The 22,737-nt window shown below is 38.9% G+C and overlaps 1 protein-coding gene across 1 annotated transcript in view; it reads left to right on the top strand.

The window, feature by feature from the left end:
* Positions 1-4,992: 4,992 nt before the first annotated feature.
* LOC122790543 (CMRF35-like molecule 1) overlaps positions 4,993-22,737 on the top strand; it is a 331,413-nt gene continuing 313,668 nt past the window's right edge. The window contains exon 1 of the mRNA XM_044058092.1: positions 4,993-5,114. Within this exon, the coding sequence (XP_043914027.1) occupies positions 5,003-5,114 (112 nt within the window). The 5' untranslated portion in view covers positions 4,993-5,002. The remainder of the gene's footprint in view (positions 5,115-22,737) is intronic.

Here is a 22,737-nt window from a genome sequence, read left to right as displayed (position 1 = left end):
GTGATGCAGTTGATGAGGATTTGCCTGGTACTGTATATAACAGGTTAGGGGCATGTATTCCTGACACGGGTCAGCCTGTGTTAGTCTAACCTTAAAATCATCAGCATGTATGTCTGTTATGTCATATGCATGTATGGCCTCTAGTGCTGGTAGTGCACACAGAGTCATAGTCCTGTACATGGGGCAGCTGACAAAGGGGGGAAAACAACCCCTACCTGCACAGTGTTATCAACGATAGTGCTAGATACATAATACAGATAGCACAGTGGTACTGAAGAGTGGCAGTGTCTGCCACTACTATTGAAGTGGGTGACAATTTCAGGGACTGTTAGGATTGGCAATGGTGGGTTCAGAGGCCCTTAGCATGTTAGAACCATCACACACACACACGCACACACACACACACACACACACACACACACACACACACACACACACACACACTGCTGCATGGGGACATGCATTGAGACACACATGCACATGGAGGTGACACTTATCAGAGTAGAAGACCTACCCATCTATTAATGTACAATACACAGTGATAAGACCATTGTACCACAGTGACGTGGTGTTAGAAATGGTGTAACTGTGCATGTACAGTGGATGACATCTGTATAGGCTGACACTAGGTTGGCAATGGGGGGATTCACAAGGTGGAAGAGGCTCACAAAATGGTATAGACATCACATACACACACTGAAGACAGCCACAAGGGCTGTGCATACAGAAACGCATACAAAGTTGCCAATAAAATTATTAGCAACCCTACATATTCACTTGTATGTACTATGGAATTGCAGGCACATGCCATACTCCACATACATTATATGCCTGGGACATAACACACAACCTCTTACAACAAGTAATATTGCAAATACCTTCATGGATGGTGGGATAACCCACCAGATATAGCAATTGGTCTCGTCTACTGCTACTACATACCTGCACAAGTAATAGTGTGACAGACTTTGTATAAGCATGATGTGTCAGTCAGGTATGATGTCTGATGCTGACATGTGTGTCAGTATGGCAACTGTGACATGTTTGGCAATAATATCACAGGAATGCTCATTGTCAGGGGACACAGACCACATACAGGTTACAAACATGTGGATATGCCATGTACATCTGTACAGATGACTGATATGGGCTGGTATAGTGTTACATGATGCATGTGAGGCAGATGCTATTAACAGGGTTTTTAAGTAATGTCATGGGTAGGGAGACAACAGACCTTAAAATGGTATAACCTACACACAACAGCCACAGTGGATAAGCTTCACACATTACTATAGTTGTCAGTATTGAGATTAGAACCCCTACCTATCTAACTATTTCAACTATAGTATTACACAGTTATTGCTCATGCCACAGAGCTTAAAGTGCTGATAACTGTATACAGGTACATTTATGGTGAATGACATCAGCAAACCTTGTAAAGTAGGGCAATGGGATGTGTGCTGATTGGTATACAACTCAAAATGATATAACCCACACCCCCAGAGGATATAAGTCTCACCCAAACACACACAGTATCACAGCTGCCAGTATTGAGAGTAGAACCCCTAGCTATCTAGTTTTGTATACTACAGTGTTACTCAGATATCACATGCACCATGGAGCTTACAGGATTTAAGAATGTAACAAGGTATGTTTAAGGTGATTACATCAAGAGCCCTTGTAAAGTATGGCAATGGAAAATCTACTGGGTGGGAAGGGCATCAAAATACATTACCCTACAGACATACTTGCAAACACCAAACGAAAACAGTCCTTGAACCAAATAAGGAATCGGATGCAAAAAACAGAGAATACAAGAAAAAGAAAAATATTCTGGTTCCACACAGCAGTGAAAATCAATATGTCCTCTACTGTAGTAGGTAAGCGCTTTCTCGGAATAACATCCGCTTCATAAGACCAACAAAGATAGAATAGCAGTTACATTTTTAAACACTAAAACATCCAATCAAAAATCAGATAAAATGGGCATCATAGCTAAAAGCCATGTGATAAAATATATCTGTAGAATATATAGATCGTTAAAAAATTGAATAAAACAGACTAAATGAACAATATGTACTTAAAACTGGTAACAAATACAAATGTAAAAAATAATAAAAGATGGACTATTGAAACATATATGATAAAATATTAAAGGAGAGATCAATGCTTTAATGGCTGTGCTTTAAGGAAGGGTTTCAGGGAAACTCTGTTGTTTAAACCAGGAGGTTTATCAGCTTGAAAGCGCAAAATCCATTTCTGTTCACTAGATTCTGTTCTATTATTTATGTCACCTCCTCTCTTGGTACTATGCAGAATCTCTTGTACCATAAAGCTAAATTTATGTTCTTTACCCTCTTTAGCTACATGTAGTGATAGTGTGCTGGTTTCTTTAACATTCCTGAAATCCCTAAGGTGTTCAAGTATTCTATCCTTAAACACCCTGTTCGTTTTCCCTATGTAAAATGAGAAGCAGGTAGTACAATAGCAAAAATAGACAACATTCTTTGTTCGACAATCTGCATAAAAAGCAGTATCTATCTTAAAACCCAAAGTATATTTTTGGCCATTGGCATGCCTAATAATTATAATACATCCTGTACTTTGAGCTGTTATGCCCCGTTTTGATTTTTGCAGAAATGTATTCGGCTATTAGCCAGTAGCAAAATACATTTCTGCAGCAAACACTATTTTGACAAGAATGCCTGCCTACTTACTGAATCACTAATTTATCATTTGCATGGTTTTTACCAGCAAATGAGGTAATTAGCATTATTCAGTGGTGTCCATGCCAGAATACTGCAGTCAGGCTCGTGCATGCCCCCAGCCTGGTTTATTGAATCTCACAGGTTCCAAACTCTGTGTTCGAGCCGTGCCACAATTTGGACATGGGATTTTAGCTTACTGAATCCTGGGGTCAGACTGCTTCACCTTGGCCTGTTTTTAACATGCATTGTTTTTGACATCAGACACAAGCTTTCCCACTAGTAGATTTTTAAGAGTCTACCAGCATTTGCATCTTGCTTTTCAATATCCATTTCTTCAACCTTTTCTACCTTTCAGGTATGGCTCTGAGCCTCCTGTTTGTTGCAGATACCAGTGTTGCTGTCAGTGGTTGTCAGTATATTAGTTGTTAAATTAATTGTTTACTTCTGCATTTTCCTCCAATGTTTCTCTGTAAATATCCAGTCATTTCATATGTTTATACTATGTTCTGGCATTTCCTTTACTTTAACAACAGAATTCAGACATTTATCTCCACTGAGCTCATGACACCCCTCCAAAAATTGTATATACAAGTTATTATTCTTTTTTTGCAATTTTAAACACCTTTATTAAAATATCACAAGATATTTTATTATTTATTGATCTTTTCGACGCTATAATCCCACTATCACCACCACCACACAGAAACACACACACATTATAGAAGGTAACTATTATTTTCAAAATGTTTACATCTCTAACAGTCCTGGTGGGAGATGCCATACTGATATGATTTTCGTTTTTTTTCTCAAAACGTGTTTGTGTCCCCATAACATGAAATGACTCGGACATCATAACTTCTGATTAGTTTCCTTTGCATTTACTTATAAAGGCAGTGTGTTCTGAACTGATGACTTCTTAAAATCTGTAGGGGTACTGTCATCATTTCTGTTTCACTGACTCACCTTGATTCATTCTGTATGTTAGCTAGTAAAACTCATTCTTCCATGCTGCAATTAAACTTTATTCCAGATGAAGCAGTTATGCCATTAGGATGTAACGCTAAGTATCTTTCTTCTTACTCACAATGCATTGTTATGGAGGCATAATCCTTCCATTCCCTCAGCTGCAGTCCTCCATTGTCTTTGAAAACCAATTCATACATCGCAGATTTGTAAGTTTCCTATATTTTTTTAATATTCAGTCCGGTTTATTGAACCAGCTATTTCATGCCAATGAAACCAATTTCTTTCATAGATTTGTTAACCAGCTAAGCCCGCTAGACAGATGTGACCCTTTTCATGAGCAGCTCTTAGCGCTGCCTGCTGAAGTTCCTTCCTCATAGTCTCTCAGAGGGCAAATAGGAATAGAAGGAGTCAAAGCCTGAACCTTTTGGCAACAGGAAGCAGCTTATTAACAGTTCATAGCCTAAATCCTTGGTTGTAACTGCTAGTCATATTTGAAAGAGTTTCCTGTATGTTTCTTCTTATGGTGAGAAAAAAAGAGTTTGTAGACAGCGTTTAAGTAAGGAAAATGCTATTATTAACCTTTGTATATAAAGCAAAAGGCCTAATATTTGAAGCAAGAATTACCCTCTATGTGGTTAGTCTAAGACCCTCTTTGCAAGACCACAATAGCACTCTCCCTTATTTTTGATAATGTTATGTCTTTCTCATCAGCTTACAAGACCGTAGCCAACATATTGTTTGACCTACCTGAGAATAATGCTCTAAACATATAATACAATGCATATTATAAACGTATAAACGTATAATACAATGTTTAATATATTATTGTTTTAATCCTCAGGATTTTTTATTTCTACTTTGCCACGTGTCAGTTTGCCCCGTTGTGCAATCATTTGATAGTTAATACTGAAGTGAGCACTTAATTGTAAGAATTACAGTGTCATATGCATGCGTGGAACATTTTGCATGAATTACTGCCATCTGGCATAATGTGCTTTGCGACTGATTTAGCTATTTCTGTTGTATTACTTCGCTACATACATACTAAAATAGTTCTTGTAAGTGACTAATTTATCTATGGCATCAGTATTCAATATGCCAAAGGTCAAGGTGTGAAAACCTAATTATTCTATGGTATAGGAATTCATCATGCTAAATGACAGATGTAATTACACATGTCAGATGTCAGTAGATGCAAGTGACACATTTATCTATGGTATCAATCTTTACCACAAGCGTCATGCATCCTTTTTGGGGAAGAAGGAAGGAAATAAACTTACAGCAAAAAGTCAAATCTCAACGAGACCTTCAACAGCAATGAACTATAAATGACAACTCAGCAAGCTGGTGACTCCACTGGATTTCCTTACTTTGTTAAATTAAAATATATTATGGAAGTTATGAAGATCGTCATAGTTTTAGAGATTCTGTTTGCCTCAGGTAACATTTTCAGTTTATGATATATCAAACATAATTACTGTCTGCAGTTCAGGCAGTTGTTTTGTTATTCTTAAAAAAAATATTAATTATTCGTGATTTAATGCAGTCATTAATACCAGTTTCATAAACATTGTTAATATATATAATAACTAAGGTTAGATGAAACTAATTTGTAAAGTGTGGGTATGATTCTCTTAGATTTCACTGTGTCACTCTTTCTCAGATGGAATGTGAATTTCTGTGTTTACATGCTGGGGAATGATAATCTTGCAAAATCCAAACAAAACTGACTCTGTATGCAGACTGAGAATAAATTGTACATAGTTGACTAGCCATTAAGTATAGGACCGCCTGAACTCCAGGTTAGAAAACTACTTTATAGAAGGAAGTAAGAATAAAGAATTTCTGCAGTGTACATATCTACACCTACCTGTTGTTCAGTATCATTATTTTCCGGAGAATACTAACTACTTTAATTTTAAAGATGTAATTTGTAACAATGAGGATGTAGTCACAGTTGAGATACACAAAAACAGCAACAGAAGCACAGAAAAGTGATTAGGTACATGAACCCTAGTAAAATGCAAATTAACCTGCAAAGCACAACTGAGATTATTTAGTTTATCTAAAATGGAAATAAAAACAGAACAGAGCTGGACTGCAAAAGATACAATTATGAGTCTGTAATTGCTTTTCAGGAAATGCAGTCTCCTAGCTAGTTGTTACCTAGTTCAGTTACATCCGTTTAGTGTCTTATCAATGCTACAATGAACCACAGTTGTATACACTGAACCAGAAGGAGAACCAGATCAGAGAATATTTACCAGAAGTAAAAATAGAGATAGGAGCTCAGTAAAAGTGCTTGTGTGTTTTTGTGTCATTTTTGTTTAGCAATTAAATTATAACATCATGTACTCATATCATCATAATTCAGTGCATCAAAGAATGCTTGAGAATGCGATCTTTCACACACCATTTTAGTAACAAACATTTGATTACAAAAGGAAAAGTAATAGTGTGTGTGTGTGTGTGTGTGTGTGTGTGTGTGTGTGTGTGTGTGTGTGTGTGTGTGTGTGTGTGTGTGTGTGTGTGTGTGTGTGTGTGTGTGTGTGTGTGTGTGTGTGTGTGTGTGCGTGTCTGTGTGTGTCTGTGTGTGTGTGTGCGCGCGCGTCAGTGTGTGGGTGTATGTGTCAGTATGTGAGTGAGTGTGTAACTGATTATAAAAGCATGTGCCATCGTCTACACACACACACAAACTCACACACACACACACACACACACACACACACACACACACACACACACACACACACACACACACACCAAGTTTTATTACGAAAACCATCATAGCCAGACTACAAAACAATAACAAGTGATCTCAAAAGAAAACCTGACAGTTTTCTATTGCAATGAAGTAAACAGCAATTAGACAGCAATACATCCACACTGTCCAAGGGAACATCAGTACCTACCAGCAGATGTGGCTCACCTTCTAGCCAGATCACCAGCCCTGGTTTCAGGAGTGGTGTCAGTCTGAGTCTTCCCCAGGCTATCAGACCCACATACCTGTCTCCAAGCCTGACTGCGTGTAACTGCATGTACATAAGGTACTGCATTATCAAAATCATTCCCCTATAAGGACATCTGCGGGGATATCTTCAAACACACCTACTTGCTTGCTTCCTTTTTCCACCCTGCCAGTCTAGGTGAACCCTAGCCAAAGGCATTTGTAATGAGGTCTCTCCTTAAGCTCTGACTGGAGTGGACTATCCAAGCAGATACTGTTCTTCTTTAACCACTGCAGGCTTCACAATGGTTATGTCACACGGTGTGTATCTCTTAGCAGTGGATGTTTTTCCATCCAGTAAGATAGGATATAACCTCATGTGATAGCTTGATACCTCTGTTGTCTCCAGACAACTTACCACTGGCATACTGTTATTCCCACTTAGTAGCTTTCCCACCTTTTTTTCCCCATCTTCCTTCAATGGACATCTATATAATACATGGCCCCACTGGTTACATTTAAAACATTTAACCCTTGATCTTGGCTGTGTAACTGAACTAGTACCTTCCCCTGTTACTAGTGGACTCTGGTGGGGTGGTTTAGACTGCCCACCATGGGATCCCTTATATCCATGTGCAACAATGGGTATCCCTTTCCTGTGCAATGATGCCCTGCTTGCTAAGTAGAGATCCATTTTTTTCTCCAACTCATCTGAAGAGTTACATTCTCAAGCTGCCAACCAGATTCTCATGTCCTCAGGCAAAGTGCTAAGAGCTTGTTCCCTCAGCAAAAGTCTGTCAGCACTTCAAAAGTGGTGACCTGATACTCACTCGCTCACCTATGAAAATAAGTGCTTAACCCAGCAGTATAATCACACATGCTTTCATCAGCCTTGTGTCTATGCTCACAAAAAACTTTTTTTCTTTAAGCTACTGGTGTCAACTTAAAGAATTCAAGTTAACAACATTTGATTTTATTATAATTTAAACAATCAATATCAGACAATTTAGAAAATTTAGAAACAGCGGTTACAGCTTTGCCATTGAGGAAAGGGGTCAGGAACTGTACCCAGAGCCCATGGTCAGCATTACACTTCTTACATATTTTTTCAGATATATGGATACAACTATCACCCTCTGTAAATTTTGGAAGAAATTTTCTGACCATTGTTACTTCTGGGGTTTGGTTAATCCCTTCCCCATGACCTCCATGACCCTGGTGAAGGGTCAGCATCTCCCTCTCATGTTGATGCTGCTTCTCCTTTTCTTTGGCCTCCAAACACCACAGTCTCTCTTTTTCTGCAGCCCCAAATGCCACAGTCTGTCTTCTGAATCTAGTTCCAACAGTTTGGCCTCCAGTTCAAGTATCATTAACTCCAGACAGATTTTTAAGTTCTCAGAGGAAAAGAGGAACTATCCTGTTTCTGAGAGCTGCAAGTCCCTATAAACAGACTGGTTATCCTCCTGGATGCTGGTCTGAGCTATGACTAAGGCTGAAATCATTTCCTCTTTAGTTAGGTTGGTGTACACCATTCCTTTTGGCTTCGTACACCATGACCAACTGGTTCTTTGTCAGCTTGCCATAATCCCCTGCAGATATTTTTGCCTGCTCTCCCTGACTAAACTAACTAACAAAAAAAAAAATGAACAAATCTGTTAGTATATGAAACTGAATGCATACCTTGTGGCTGCTGAGAGAATGCATACCTTTAGTGACAACTGCTTACAGGCTACAGTAGTTCAATATCCATACCACAGCTCACCAATAGGTGACATCTCCACTTAAGCCAGTAATGAAGGAGCCTGAATCATCACCACTGACACTGGAGAGGGGTGTTCACTTGGAATACAAATGGATACCCTCAGTATTTCCAGAGGCAGACCTCTCTGCATCAAGCACAGTTTATCTTAAGAGCACACAGGGCACACACTCAGCCCAGGGTCTGGGTTTCTCTCTCTCTCTGTCTCTACCCAGGTCCTCAGTAAGACTCCCCACTGGCACAGCTGTAGGTTTATATCCTCAGCAGAGTGACCAAGCCAAGTCCTACAGCACACTCTCTGTGAAGCTAGTTCTTTCTGTCTTTGCCCATGTAGATGACACATACACTCTTTGAGATTTAATTTTCACACACACATCTGGGAAAGGCTGCACAGATTTAGTAGCTATGCCATCTTCTTTCCAAATTACAAGGTATTTTCACTGCTACCAGTCAGTTACTATAAGGTTCTTAAAAGGGTATCCATTATACTGAGTGAAATTAATATTAATACAAATGGTAATGTTGACCAAACAGCCAGGCTTTCAGGAGTGGCCAGTGTTATCACCAAATAAATATGCAAATACTCTGAAAACTTAAATATTTTTGTAAAAGGACCAGCCACAATGAGAAGTTTAAATATATTTAATAATAAAGAATAAAAGAACATGAACATACTAAATATTTATTTACAGTAAACACTGTATAAGTTTGTAAGGGCCTCAGGGCCAATAGCCTAGTAACTTTCCTAAGATCCTAACTTCTTATGAATAGAGCAAGGCAAGATAATGTGGTTGAGTGGTCCTTATTGTCAGATCCAAGACAGAATATGGAATGCTGAGAGCAATCTCCTACTAATATCTAAATATTATTTCTGGCTTACAGAATGACATCACACACATCTGGTCATTTGACTCTGTTTCCCACAATGTCCCCGATCACACGAAGCTGTCATGGTTTTAGCACCTACACTTTAATAATACATACACAATACCATCTAGAAGCTGTAAAACAATAAAACCATTTCACTCTTCCTACAGGAGCAACAAACAATTCTCTAGTACAGACATTATGTCTCTAGCCCATTCAAAACTGTGAGATAACGTCTTTATGGCTTAACCCATAAAGTCATTTAATTTCAAGAATATTTTTCCAAAGCCAGGTGGATTAACCTCTTCCCTTCCAGTATATGTTGTTACAATGTATACATTTAAGCAATTACAATAATACATGTACATTTCTTTTCCTTCCAGCAGGAAGCACTGTTGATACATTTTAACACAAGCAAAGCTCACAAATACATTTTCAGCACAGGCATCTGTACAAATCAGTTTGATATACAAATGACATATAATTATTTACAAAATTCCAGCTAGCTGTGCTGGTATATGTTACACACCCACTGCCTCACTTCTCCTAGCATAACTGGCAGTACTTCCTGTCATCACACAGGATACTGCTTAATATGCAGACACATTCTAAACATTCCAAAAGCAAGAGAGCTTTCATTATGACAGTCATTCAAGATCAGAATTTCAGCAGAAAAGTTAGCATGCATTTGTTTAGGGAAGTCGTCACCAGAGCTGCTTCTTTTACCAGTGTATTAACACACTCCAAAGCAACAAGAAGTTCTGATGCCACTGTAGCCTGAAAGAATCCTGCGGATGCTTTCTTCTTTTCTCTTAGTAGTGCATTGCTTAGTATTCTACCGAATGATAATGGAGAACCCTGATCCATGCATAAGTGCAAATCCAGAGTACTGAGTGACATGGATACACAAAGTCCAATGCTCTCTGTCATTGCCTGAAACTATTACTGACACTAAATATGATAAATGTTAAAAGCTTTTCAATATTGCCGAGCAGATCTCTCATCTCTCCATGACATTAATTAGAAACATTTTTAACACTGAATATGTAACATGCCCTTCAAATGTGGAACACAGGAAAATTGACTTTTTAAGACTCAAAATGAGGAACAGTCTTCATAATGAGGCCACTTGAAAGGTATGAGTAACAATAATGTGTTTTGTACCCAATATATTTAGCTTTTACCTTGTTGAAATCTAAGGCTGAGGTGATATGCAGCAGCTTCTAGATGTTACAAAACTGACGTAATGTTCTGAGAGTGATGCCAAAACACTGTTTTGGACCGGTGCTCTTCATTATCACCTTCTACCCAAAGACAGGACTTCTGCAAAGACAAGAAAGACATTAAATATTATAGTATAGCTGTTGGTGTCTTTAGCTGTGTCCAGTCTGTGCAGACCTCTCAACTGCCTCTGTTTCTGAGGGGTATTCCTATTTTCAGGCCTTATTTACTCCTGCAGATGACATTCTTTTTTTTCAAAGTATGTCTCTAATTTCAGGCTTAATTTACCCCTTCACACCCTTTTCTGAATCTGCCTCATCACATATGATTTTTAAAGTTGTTTATCACACAGAAAACCACACTACATGTACTAACCTACTAATGGCACCAGTAATTAAAAGACAAAGGGCATGCATCTTACATCTATTTTTAGAAGGAAAAACAAATGACCTTGTGTGGTAGAACTTTGCAATGTAGTCCATTAAAGTTAATAGATTTTACATTGTCTCTTAGATAAGGTGCTTATATTTTTCCATAATTTTGGCACTCTGTTTTTTAAAAATGTTTTTCAGAGTAGTATTCGACATTCCTACTAAAAACTGGAAGAGTTATGTCCTATTTGGTATTCATATTTTATGTTAATTGGGTACCCATATTTCTGGCTGGATGTCCCTACTTTTCAATGGCCATTTACCTATGTCATTGTCTGCAGGTTGAATGGTATGACTATTTAGAATGCAAACAACCATTTTGCCTCTGGCCCAAGGTGCTAGTATCCATTTAATTTCTAGTCAGACTGATTTCATAAAAATCTAGTCTGTCACATCTGAACTTCGGGTGTATATTAAATCATCGAATGCTTAGAAAAGTGAACGATGATTTATCGACTGCATGTAAGCGAAAGCTTACAAACTCGAATGCTTAGAACAGCATTTTTTTTCCAAGGGAAAAAAAATCGCTGTTCCAAAAATAAATAAATAAATAAATAAAATACACTTAAAACATAACATAAAGTGTGGGGCTGTGCCCCCCACACCCCCTACTTAAATATACCAATTCCGAGAATGCACTACAGTGACGAAAATGGCAAAGTGACTGACGCAGCCAAGCAATTTTTTTCCCAAGGAAAGAATTCTCTTATATGCCACTTCGTCATTTTGCCTTTTCATCTTTTCAAGTTCCACCAAGACGCATTTGAAATAATGCGTCTTTGGTCATCTAATAGGAACCCCTGAACTTCCCTATAAGATGTCTGAGAAGACATATTTTTTACATTAATATGTGAGCAGTTAAATGATTCTGACATGGAGTTATTAGCGATGTTGCAGTCCAATTCTGGGAATACCTGCTGAATGTTTGTCAACATGCCTCATAAGATAGGAACTGTGTAATTCAATCTCACTTACAGTGCTATCATTCTGTTCAGTTAGTGGTTCAGTAGACAGAGTGACTCACATTTAATGCCTAGTAGAACCTTGTACTTGGATTCAAATTTCTGAAATAACACTGCAAAGCAGAAGGTGTGTTGGGGGGCAGCATTCTTATATGGATATGATGTTACATCAATACCCCATGCACCTTAACTGGTCATAGGTTAGTTGGATGTTAAAGATCCTTGATACATATCAAAACGAAGACAGTGAAGTTCCTAATGGACTAGCCAAATTTCCCCTGTATACATAAACACCACTTACAGTACCACCTGAAAATATGCCCCAGACCCAATGGGACTAATTTGGGTAAGAAATAAATAAGTAAGTAAATAAATAAATAAATAAATAAAAAGAGTGTTTATATGATGTTACTCCATCTTTGTGCTTCTAAGCAAGCATACAGATGCTGCCAAACATGAAGAGGGTTGGAAGACACTTTTAAAATACATTTATAATGCAACAGTATGAACCAATATAATACTGCATACATCACCATCACCATCAGCTCCATTTGTCTCATTTTTATATGGGTTTGGAGCATTGGTCAACTGCCAACACCTCTCTCGATTCAGAACCAGAGTGTCCTACCATCATTGACAGTCATGCAATCCATTAATTTCTTGGCTGGATGTCCTCATCTCATATTTCTGTTGCTCTCAAATCTTCTTTACCAAATTGCCTTCCACTTTCCTGCTCATAAGATTGAGCAATGGTAGTCTGTTCTCCTTGACTTTATGGAACTGAAGCTACTTAGACTCTGATTTTCTAGTTTCAGAGTTTTTTTTACCTGTTCTAATGCTATGTTTCATTTCTTTGATGTCCTACAGTGTGCATCCCACCTCCAGTCTCAGGCAATTGATCTCCATCACCTCTAGCTTCCTCATCTGCTCTGCCTTCACTTCTTACGTTTCCACACCAAACAGTGTGCTAGTCACACCACATTTTGTACACTTTATTAAGCAGTTTCTTTGACATTCTTCTGTCACCCCCTATCCCTGAAACTTTATACTAACTGGATGCAACAACTCTGATTCTCACTTATGTCAACATTCAGACTTTCCTTCTCCACAACCACACCTCCCTGATACTTGAAATTTTTTACCTGTTCCACTATTTTCCCTTTTACCTCAGTTCTCTACTTCTCCATGTACTACCATGACCACTGTCTTGTCTGTACTCCTTTTCATTTAATGTACCTTCAATTTTGCATTCCAGTTCATTATAATTTGCTGATGATTCCATAATACAAGGTCATCTGCATATAGCAGCTTTTATTTGTCCCATCTGACATATTTGCCAATGCAGCCCATCACCAGTGATCTCATTGCTGAATCTTGAAGCACAATCATTCCCACTGTGATCCAGTCTGTGAGCCTGAACAGTACATGTACTTGTTTCACTGGGTCTTTGCATACAGCCTGCATTAATTCTACGAATGTTTCCAGGACTTCTAAGCATTACAGGCCTGCTCAATACAGCTTTCTTGGGCCCTTAATAAATACTACAAAACTATAAAGAAACAGTTTAGCAAACCAATAACTAAGCATTAATCAGACATGATAGAATAGACATAAATTAAAAAGTTAATACTACAATTAAAAAAGTCACAATCTGCACATTCTTCCTTCCAGACTTCATCAACTTCTGAGCTTACAACAAATGATTCTCCTGTGACATCCCTTCACTGGCCCAGTAATCAAGAAGCCTCAATCCTCACCAATAGCACCAGTGAGGGACGTAGACATTGGGATAATGACAAGTACACACACAGTAAAATACAATTTCCCTTAAGAGCACACAGAGATCACAGTCAGTCTGGGGCTGGTTTCTGCCTCTTTCTCCAGTTCCCCAATAAGACTCCCTACTGGCACAGCTAAAGGGTTAAAATCCCAGCCGAGTGGCCAAGGTAAGACCTCCAGCACCCTCTCTGTCCAACTAGTGCTTCGTGTCCCTGCCCAAGTAGCTGACACACAAACACTTTGAGATTTAATTGACATACAAACACACACATACCTGGGAAAGGTTGGCACACGTTTACTAACTATGCCCCTTTCTGCCCAGACTAAAATATAGTACCTGCTGCCAGCAACCACCCTTACTTATCATACACTATAAGGCCCTAACAAAAGCATGTCCAGTGTACTCTAAGTGCTTAAATATCTCTAAACAAACCAGCCACAATTAGAAAAATTAAATATATTTAATGATAAATAATAAGACAATACTCAAATAATACAGAGTTCAGAATAACAGGAAATATTTTAAAACAACATTGCAGGACAGTCTCAGATAAATACGGAGAACATCTAAACTAATCTTTATTATATTCCTATCTATATCTAAGAGAAACTATGCCTAAATCTTATTTACAGAGCAAGGCATATGCAGATGAGAAGTGCTGAATGGATGTTTTCAGATCTAAGACAACATACAAAATGCACAGTCTCTGAGAGAGGTCCCAAATTAATATCAAAACATTACTGCTGTGTCAGCTTTGGATCACATCACTCTTTATCACCTGCCCACAATTCCCAGGCTAAATAGATACTTAGAATGTAGCACCTCTGTGTCACAAATACTTATCTCTCAGATGTGCAGCTGGTAGGAAGTCACTGAACAATAAAAATACTTTACATTTTAAACCTAGTAATTATTTCTGCTTTAAGACAATGTGAAACCTCTAGCTCTGGATATTGTGTCTGCCTGCTGCACCGAAACACAGTTGTAAAACACTTTAATTTTTAACTTATTTTCTTGAGGGTTTGCAAGTTGACTCTGTATGTTCCAATTATAGTTTATATGCATTTCTGTTCTTTTCCAGTAGGATACACTGTGGTTACATTCTTGAAGCTCAGTACATAACATACAGTTCAACACACACTTCTACACCAGTAGTTTAATATCTACATAACATATAGTTTTCTTACATTTGTAAGACAAGCATATGAATCATATTAATATTTGCAAATTACATAGAATTATTTACAAAATTCCAGCTAGCTGGGTTGGCAGTGTCACATCTCTATAAAATAATATTAATATTTTCAAGTGACAAACAATTATTTACACAATTCCAGATATCTGGACTGGCAATACTTCCCTGGTGTCACATCTCCTTACGTACATTTTATGATGATGTGAACAATTATATCACTGTGATATCAGAAATATATATATATATATATATATATATATATATATATATATATATGGTAGTGTGTGCAATACAGGGGAAATATCAGACCACCTTGGCATGCTGTGTGGCTCAACACCACAGGCAGACCATCTCCACACCCCTGTAAGGTCCATTATTTGTCAGTAACACCCACTGTGGTAGTCATTATTATGCTTAGAGAAAGGGCTGTCTGTTAAATTGTTTTGTTGCCATTTTATTATTAGTATATAATAGTATTATATACATCTGGTTCCTGATAAGAAGGTATAGAATTAGTTTTTAAGTTCTGGAAAGTGTTAGTAATTGGTGTTGTAAGTGTGCATGTCGATAGTTTGCAATTTAGTGTGCTGAAATCTAGCATTGTAATGTGTCACTGTTATGAGTTTCATTCAAGTGGGTTTTCACTATTATGAACTTTAGGTTATATGGTCTCGGTCAAATGAATGTCAGTCGTATGAAAGTTAGGTCATATGAAGTAGACCCATATATATATATATATATATATATCTATATATATATATCTATATATATATATATCTATATATATATATATATATATATATATATATATACATATATATATATATATATATATATATATATATATATATATATATATATATATATATATATATATATATATATATATATATATATATATATATATATATATATATATATATATATATATATATATATATATATATATATATATATATATATATATATATATATATATATATATATATATATATATATATATATATTATATATATATATATATATATATATATATATATATATATATATATATCTGTATACATAGTGTGTGTGTGCATCAGCTCCACAGATGCGCAATGATAAAAGGGAGAAACTTCCCATGCCATAACAGCGCTCAGCAGTACCTGCAATGGTGTACAATGAAGTTATTGTTCACTAGGTCAGATGCCACTGAGAAGTTCAGGATGATAGCCACTGTGCCTACTCCTTTGTTCCAACATAAAGTGATGTAGTTTCCCAAGGGTTGTATAAGTACTATGGCATGAAAACATGCTGAGTTCAAATTAATAAATTGTGATTATTTAAAATGTTTTTAAGTTGCCGATGCACTTCTTTCAAAACATTAATTAGTTACTATCCTCATGGTCCATCTGTTAATGTGCATCTACAAGTGTAGTTTACTTTCTGATGACACTGTTCCCACACCCTTAATGTAATATATGAAGGTAATAATTACTGACAAGCCACTGTAGTGAAATGCAACTAAAATTCAGTCTCACATTGCTGAAGTGCTGCCTAATTGATCGTAGCATTCCTGGATTCTTCAGCAAAAGTGCTGAGGCATTATAAACCAATCTTCCCAAACCTCAAAGACCTTCTAAGCCTATAAATGGCAATGTCTAGCCTAAACAATCTCTAATGCACTCTCCTAAAGCAACACAAAAACCCACACATACTCCTACACCCTGTGGAGCCTCAAGAGCAAAGCCCATAAGGCAAGCAAACACATTACCCAGGACTGTTGTCATAGGGGACTCCATTGTATGACACACATATGCCCTGCTCACCAGACTAAACAAGGAAATTATAACAGTTAGTTGCTCATCTGGAGCCAGGATCCACCAAGTTACACATGCACTCAGGTCACTACACAACAGGTACCAGTATGATACTGTCATAGTCTATGTGGAGGTTCACATATACTGGACCTGGATCTCACCAGTATGATACTATCATAGTCTATGTGGAGGTTCACATATACTGGACCTGGTACTCACCAGTATGATACTGTCATAGTCTATGTGGAGGTTCACATATACTGGACCTGGTACTCACCAGTATGATACTGTCATAGTCTATGTGGAGGTTCACATATACTGGACCTGGTACTCACCAGTATGATACTGTCATAGTCTATGTGGAGGTTCACATATACTGGACCTGGTACTCAACAGTATGATACTGTCATAGTCTATGTGGAGGTTCACATTTACTGGGCCTGGTACTCACCAGTATGATACTGTCATAGTATATGTGGAGGTTCGCATATGCTGAACCTGGTACTCACCAGTATGATGCTGTCATACTCTATGTGGAGGGTCACATATACTGGACCTGGTACTCACCAGTCTGATACTGTCATAGTCTATGTGAGTGTTAGAGACCTGAGATGTACCTCCCTGGACTATATGAAGAGACACATTAGTAATCTCTTTGAATATGTGCCTCAGGCAGGTATGCGCCTTGCACAGAGCAGCATTCTACCTTCACTAAGAATGATGCCTCAGAACAAACAAAAGATGACTGACTTCAATAATTATATAAGTTTCTAGTGGCTTTCCAGGGGATTTAATATTTGACCATGTTGCTTTGCAAAAGATGGTCTGTACCTGTCATCCTTATTATATAAAATTTATCATCCCCCTTACAGCCTCTATAGCCAATGCCAAACTGACAGACCTACTGACAGAGCAAATAAAACCCAAAGAAACATAAAGGTGTTACTGTTCAGTTTTAGAAGCCTAAACAAGAAACCACACCCCCTACGAGTTCTCCTCACACTGGAGAATATAGACATTTGTGCCACTACATAGACATAGTTTGAATCCACAAAAAGTACACTGGCAGTGCAAGGCTTCAGTGTGTTTAGACCATCAACTGCACACACAGGGACAAAATGTGGAGGAACTTGATCTATATTAACAAGTATATCTCCAAATTGGTTAAACAGGAAGATGTTCTGGAGTTTATTCATATGCAAATCACCATAGACAAAGTCCCATACTATATCCTAGCAAACTATAGGTCACCATCTATGGCCCAAGAATCCCATAACTTGTACCAAGACCTACTGGAGACACTCACAATTAAACCAAATGCCCTATTCATGAAACACTTTAACTACCCCTCTGTAGAACTGGAAACATACACTACCACAGACATACAAGTAAAATAATTCCTTGACTTTAATACACAAATACTCTTGACCAGTGAGTGCGCATGTCCAACAGAGGTTCAAGCATACTGGACCTGGTACTCACTAATATGAGATATCACTGTATACTCCCCACTGTCATGTCCTTACCAGTGAGGTTGGACTACAAAGCTGTCTCCTTCAAAATAAAAATCAGCTCTGTAACCCTAGCAAACCTTGTAACAGTTAGGAGCTGTTCCAAAGCAAAGACCAATTTATTAAGTGATAGTCTGTCAGAATTCACTGCCCCTCCTAACCCTAAGTGCTCACCAACAGTGACCCTATACAACAATATAAATGGCTTTATAGAGCCTGCTGTATCTACTAGACATAAGCGCAAAACAAACCAGTAAACCATAGTGGCTAAATCCTATCCTTAATAGGGCACATAAAGAAAGGAAAAACGTCATGGCTAAAATCAGGAAAACCAACTCCCATAATGATAAGAGATCTCTAATTAAACTAAACAGGAAGCCAAGAGGACTAATTAAGTCCAATAAGGAAAACTGTGAGGTCAAAATAGTCTTACAGGTTAAAGACAACCACAAGGCCTTCTACAGCTATGTCTGTAACCTCAAAGGCAGCACACATCAGTGTGACTTACTGATGGTCAAGGGTGCCACCTTCACTGAGAAGAATGACATACCAAATCTGCTGGCTGACAAATTCAGCTCAAACTTCACCCCTCCACCTCCCTCCATGAAATACATATTAGCATATCACCCCAGCTATTAGCAGGGAGCAGGTTCTGGCTGAGCTCATTAAAGCCAAAAACACAGCCTCATTGGGCCCTGATAATTTCCCAGGATGCCTGCTAAATAACTTGAAACATGACCTATCAAGAATGCTTATGTGACATTTCAGCTATAGCCTCAAAACAGGTATTGTACTACTTCATGTGTATGTTTCATAAGAGTGGACCATCAACTGAGCCCAGAAAGTACAGAACCATCAGTCTGACTAGCCTAATATGTAAAGTCATATAACAAATTATTGTGGAAATAATCAACAAAGACATAGGCAACCTTTAGACCTAGACCCAACCCAGTTTGGCCTTACCAGGGGAAGGTTATGTCTACTACTCCTGGTGGAGAAGGTCACCGAGCTATGGTGCATACTGCTTACCTGGACCTGGCTAAGGGGTTCAACATAATAACCAGCTTGGATATAGTTCACAAACTCATTGGACTATAAATTAACCTCTTGTAATCAGTGATCTGAGAGCATATATAAACAATTATCTGGTCTTTAACAAGCATGTGGCAAAAGTAGTAAGAAAATCTTTCTATGTCACCCAATTTAAAAGCAACGGCATGGCAGCCAGGTACAAGGAAGTCATAGTGGCACTTTATTCAGCCCTTAATAGACCTATCATTGACTATAATACTCCCTTTGGCATATACCTGACCAGATATATATATATATATATATAGCAGTTACAATGCTCACAAAGGTTCTTTGCCAGGAGAATCTAAAGTATAAGCACATTTTACTATAAGGATCACCTTAAAGTCGTATCTTTATACTCAGTCTCCTGTATGGTACTGAGAGGTGATCTATCTAAGGCATACAAGGCATCAAGCTCTGATGGACCTTCTATACATCTACAAAATGAACAGTATCAGAGCCACTAGAGGATTTAAACTTTGCTTGTGATATAAACATAAATGTAGCGAGACAGATATGTGTCTCAGAGGATCCCCATACCCTGGAACAGGTTCCCCATCAATGTAAAGCAGAGTCCATTCCCAGCTCTGTTTAAGCAAAACCTTGACCGATAGATAGAAAACAGAAATTCACTCTAGGTCTGGCCCAAATGTTTCGGATAGACAGAAGTAGACAGTAACTATGCACAAACTATCATCTCCCCCTCCATGTAATGTTCAGAGACTACCTAACTAACATAGGTTCATAGGTTCATAGGTTCATACTAGGCTATCTGCCCTAGGGCATTTATAAGCCTAGCCAGAGTGTGTGTGGCTTTCACCACCCCTTAGGATGAGAATACTATACCCATTAGTTTGCTGTGCCTCTGTCCAGCAGTGACACAGAGATGATTCCCGGGGTAAACCTACGATCTCCCATCCACTCGTCAAGATTTCTCTTGAACAGAGTCAGTGAGGGGCTCTGCCTCACATGGACTGGGATTCTGTTCCATAGTGTAGGGAGTCTCTGGGTGATGAATCTGTCCCTCCAGCACGTCCTATTTATATCCATGTTGAGGTTTAAGTCTCTTGCTCTCGTGGCTCTGGTGGATTTGGATTTTTGAGGTGGAGCATGTCCATTAATTCCGGGTTGGACATGGCCTTGTATGTCAGGCACAGATCACCTCTGAGCAGATGGTATGTGACTGAATAGAGCTGGAGTTTCTTCAGTCGGGCATCGTATGACATATGTTTGAGCCCCTTTATCCTTTTGGTGAGGAACTTTTGGGGTCTTTCCAACTGCTGCAAGTGTCGGGTAAGGTACATTCCAAATGGGGCGTTGTACTCAATCATTGGTCTGATAAGTGAAGAGTACAGGGGTACAATGACCTCTCCTGATCTGGATGTGAATCCCTTCATGATCAGGTGGGCAATGTAGAAGGTCTTCCTAACCACTTTGGCAATGTGAGTGTCAAAAGAGAGGTTACTGTCAACTTGGGTCCCCAGGTCCCTGATAACTTCTTCCGTGTTTAATGGATTACCACCTATGTGGTAATTAGGGGTTACCTTGTTTTTCCCAAAGGGTATGACTATACATTTTTTGGCATTTAGCTTAAGGCCATGGCTCTTGCACCAGTTATCCATTTCTATGAGACCTCTCTGGAGGATGTCTGTGTCTGATGGAGTGTCAATTATGATGCCCAGTTTGCAGTCATCTGCAAATTTTGTCAGCCACAATCCCCCTATGTTTGCCTGCACTTCAGAAAAATAAATGCCAAACAAGAGGGGGCCCAGGACTGAGCCCTGTGGGACACCGCTCTTGACCGGCTTAGAGTCTGACATGGCACCAGCAACTCTAACCCTGTGTGTTCTGTCCTTGAGCCAGTTTGCAACCCATCTTGTGACATATGGGTTTACATCTAAGCTGATGAGCTTTTCTATGATGCCTGAGTGGGGTATTGTGTCGAACGCTTTTGCTAGGTCAAGGTAGGCTGTGTGAACTGCCTTACCCTCATCAATGGCCTTAGTGACTGTTTCAAAAAAGTCGACCAAGTTCAAGAGGCAGGATCTGCCCTTGACAAAGCCAAATTGGGTAGGATCCAGTGTCTGTAGGTCCCCAATGTCTTTATTTATGAGCTCCATTATGATCCTCTCCATAGCTTTGCAGACAAGGCTCGTCAAGCTTATGGGGTGGTAATTTCCAGGGTCCATAGAAGCACCGCCTTTGTGGAGTGGGACCACAGTTGCCGTACGCCATTCTTTGGGTACATATCCTGTAGTAAGGCTAAGATTAAACAGCAGCCTTATGTGTGGGTTTAGTTCCTCATTGAGTTAGTGTAGCACACAGCCGGGGACACCGTCCGGTCCCATTGATGCTGTGTTTTTGCTTTAGAGAGCAGCTCTCACCTGGGCATCTGAGATGTTTGGGAGGCTAGACTCTGGTGGGATAGATATTTCTCCTTTTGGGGGAGGGAGGGAGAAATTTGCACTGAATCTGTCTGCCAGTATGTTGGCAATGTCTGTGGGTTCAGTGATTTTTTATCATTTTGGACTAATTCTGAGCATATCTGGGAGTTTCCACCCAGGTTTCTAACATAGCTAAAGAAGGCCTTATGATTGTCTTTTGTGTCATTAGCGATTTTTCTCTCAAAGTTGGCCTTGGATGATTTTATGAGTGATAGTAGTTTTTTGCTAGTATTGATCAGAGATGCCTTCCCTTTTAGGGATTTTGCTCTGTCATGTAGTAGCTTTCTCCTCTTGTTGTAGAGTTTGTTTATGGCTGGGGTCCACCAGACCGGGCGCCTGCCTTTGGTGGAAAGGGTCTTGATTTTATTAGGGATTGCTTGATCCATACATTCCTGGAGGTGCTCGTAGAAGGCATTTGTAAGGGTTTCAGCAGCGTGGGTTGTGGTTTCCACTGGTTCGGGGGCCTTGAAGGATACCACTCTAGTCTTAAGAAGTGTGAAGTTTGCTTTTGAGAAGTTCTTCACTGTGGTCTTTTTTGCTGGGGGTGGGGGCGGGATGTGGATCTCCAATGAGATTAATTTATGGTCTGATCTCACCAATGAGGGATATACTTCCAGTGTGGAGCATTTTGTCCCCATGTTTGTGATGATCAGGTCTAGTATATTTTCTCCTCTTGTGGTGATGGTGACTAGTTGTTCCATAGCATTTGAGTTTATGAACTCCAGGAACCTTTGGGCTAGGGTGTTGGGGCTTGAGTAATGTTCCCAGTCTATGTTTGGGTAGTTGAAGTCACCCAGTATGATGGTGTTTGGAGAGACATTCATACTCTCCAGTGTCTTCAGGAAGGCTGTGTGGGTTTCCTGAGTTTGAGAAGGTGGTCTGTAGCATGCTACAAACTGTAGGGCAGTTTTACCTATGGTTAATTGCACCTGGATGGTCTCCGATGCTTCGTGCATTGCCACTAACCTGGAGGTGTGGGTATCTTTTATGAATATGGATACTCCCCCTCCTTTTGTGGTTCGGTCCGGATTTTGGGGCCGGAACGCATGATATGAGGTATAACCTGATAGTGCTGG

Source organism: Protopterus annectens, chromosome 16.part0 (genome assembly GCF_019279795.1).
Source record: "Protopterus annectens isolate FY-2018-M chromosome 16.part0, PAN1.0, whole genome shotgun sequence".
NCBI lineage: Eukaryota > Metazoa > Chordata > Ceratodontiformes > Protopteridae > Protopterus > Protopterus annectens.
The sequence above is the reverse complement of the archived record's forward strand: the minus strand, read 5'-3'. Positions and strand labels throughout refer to the sequence as shown.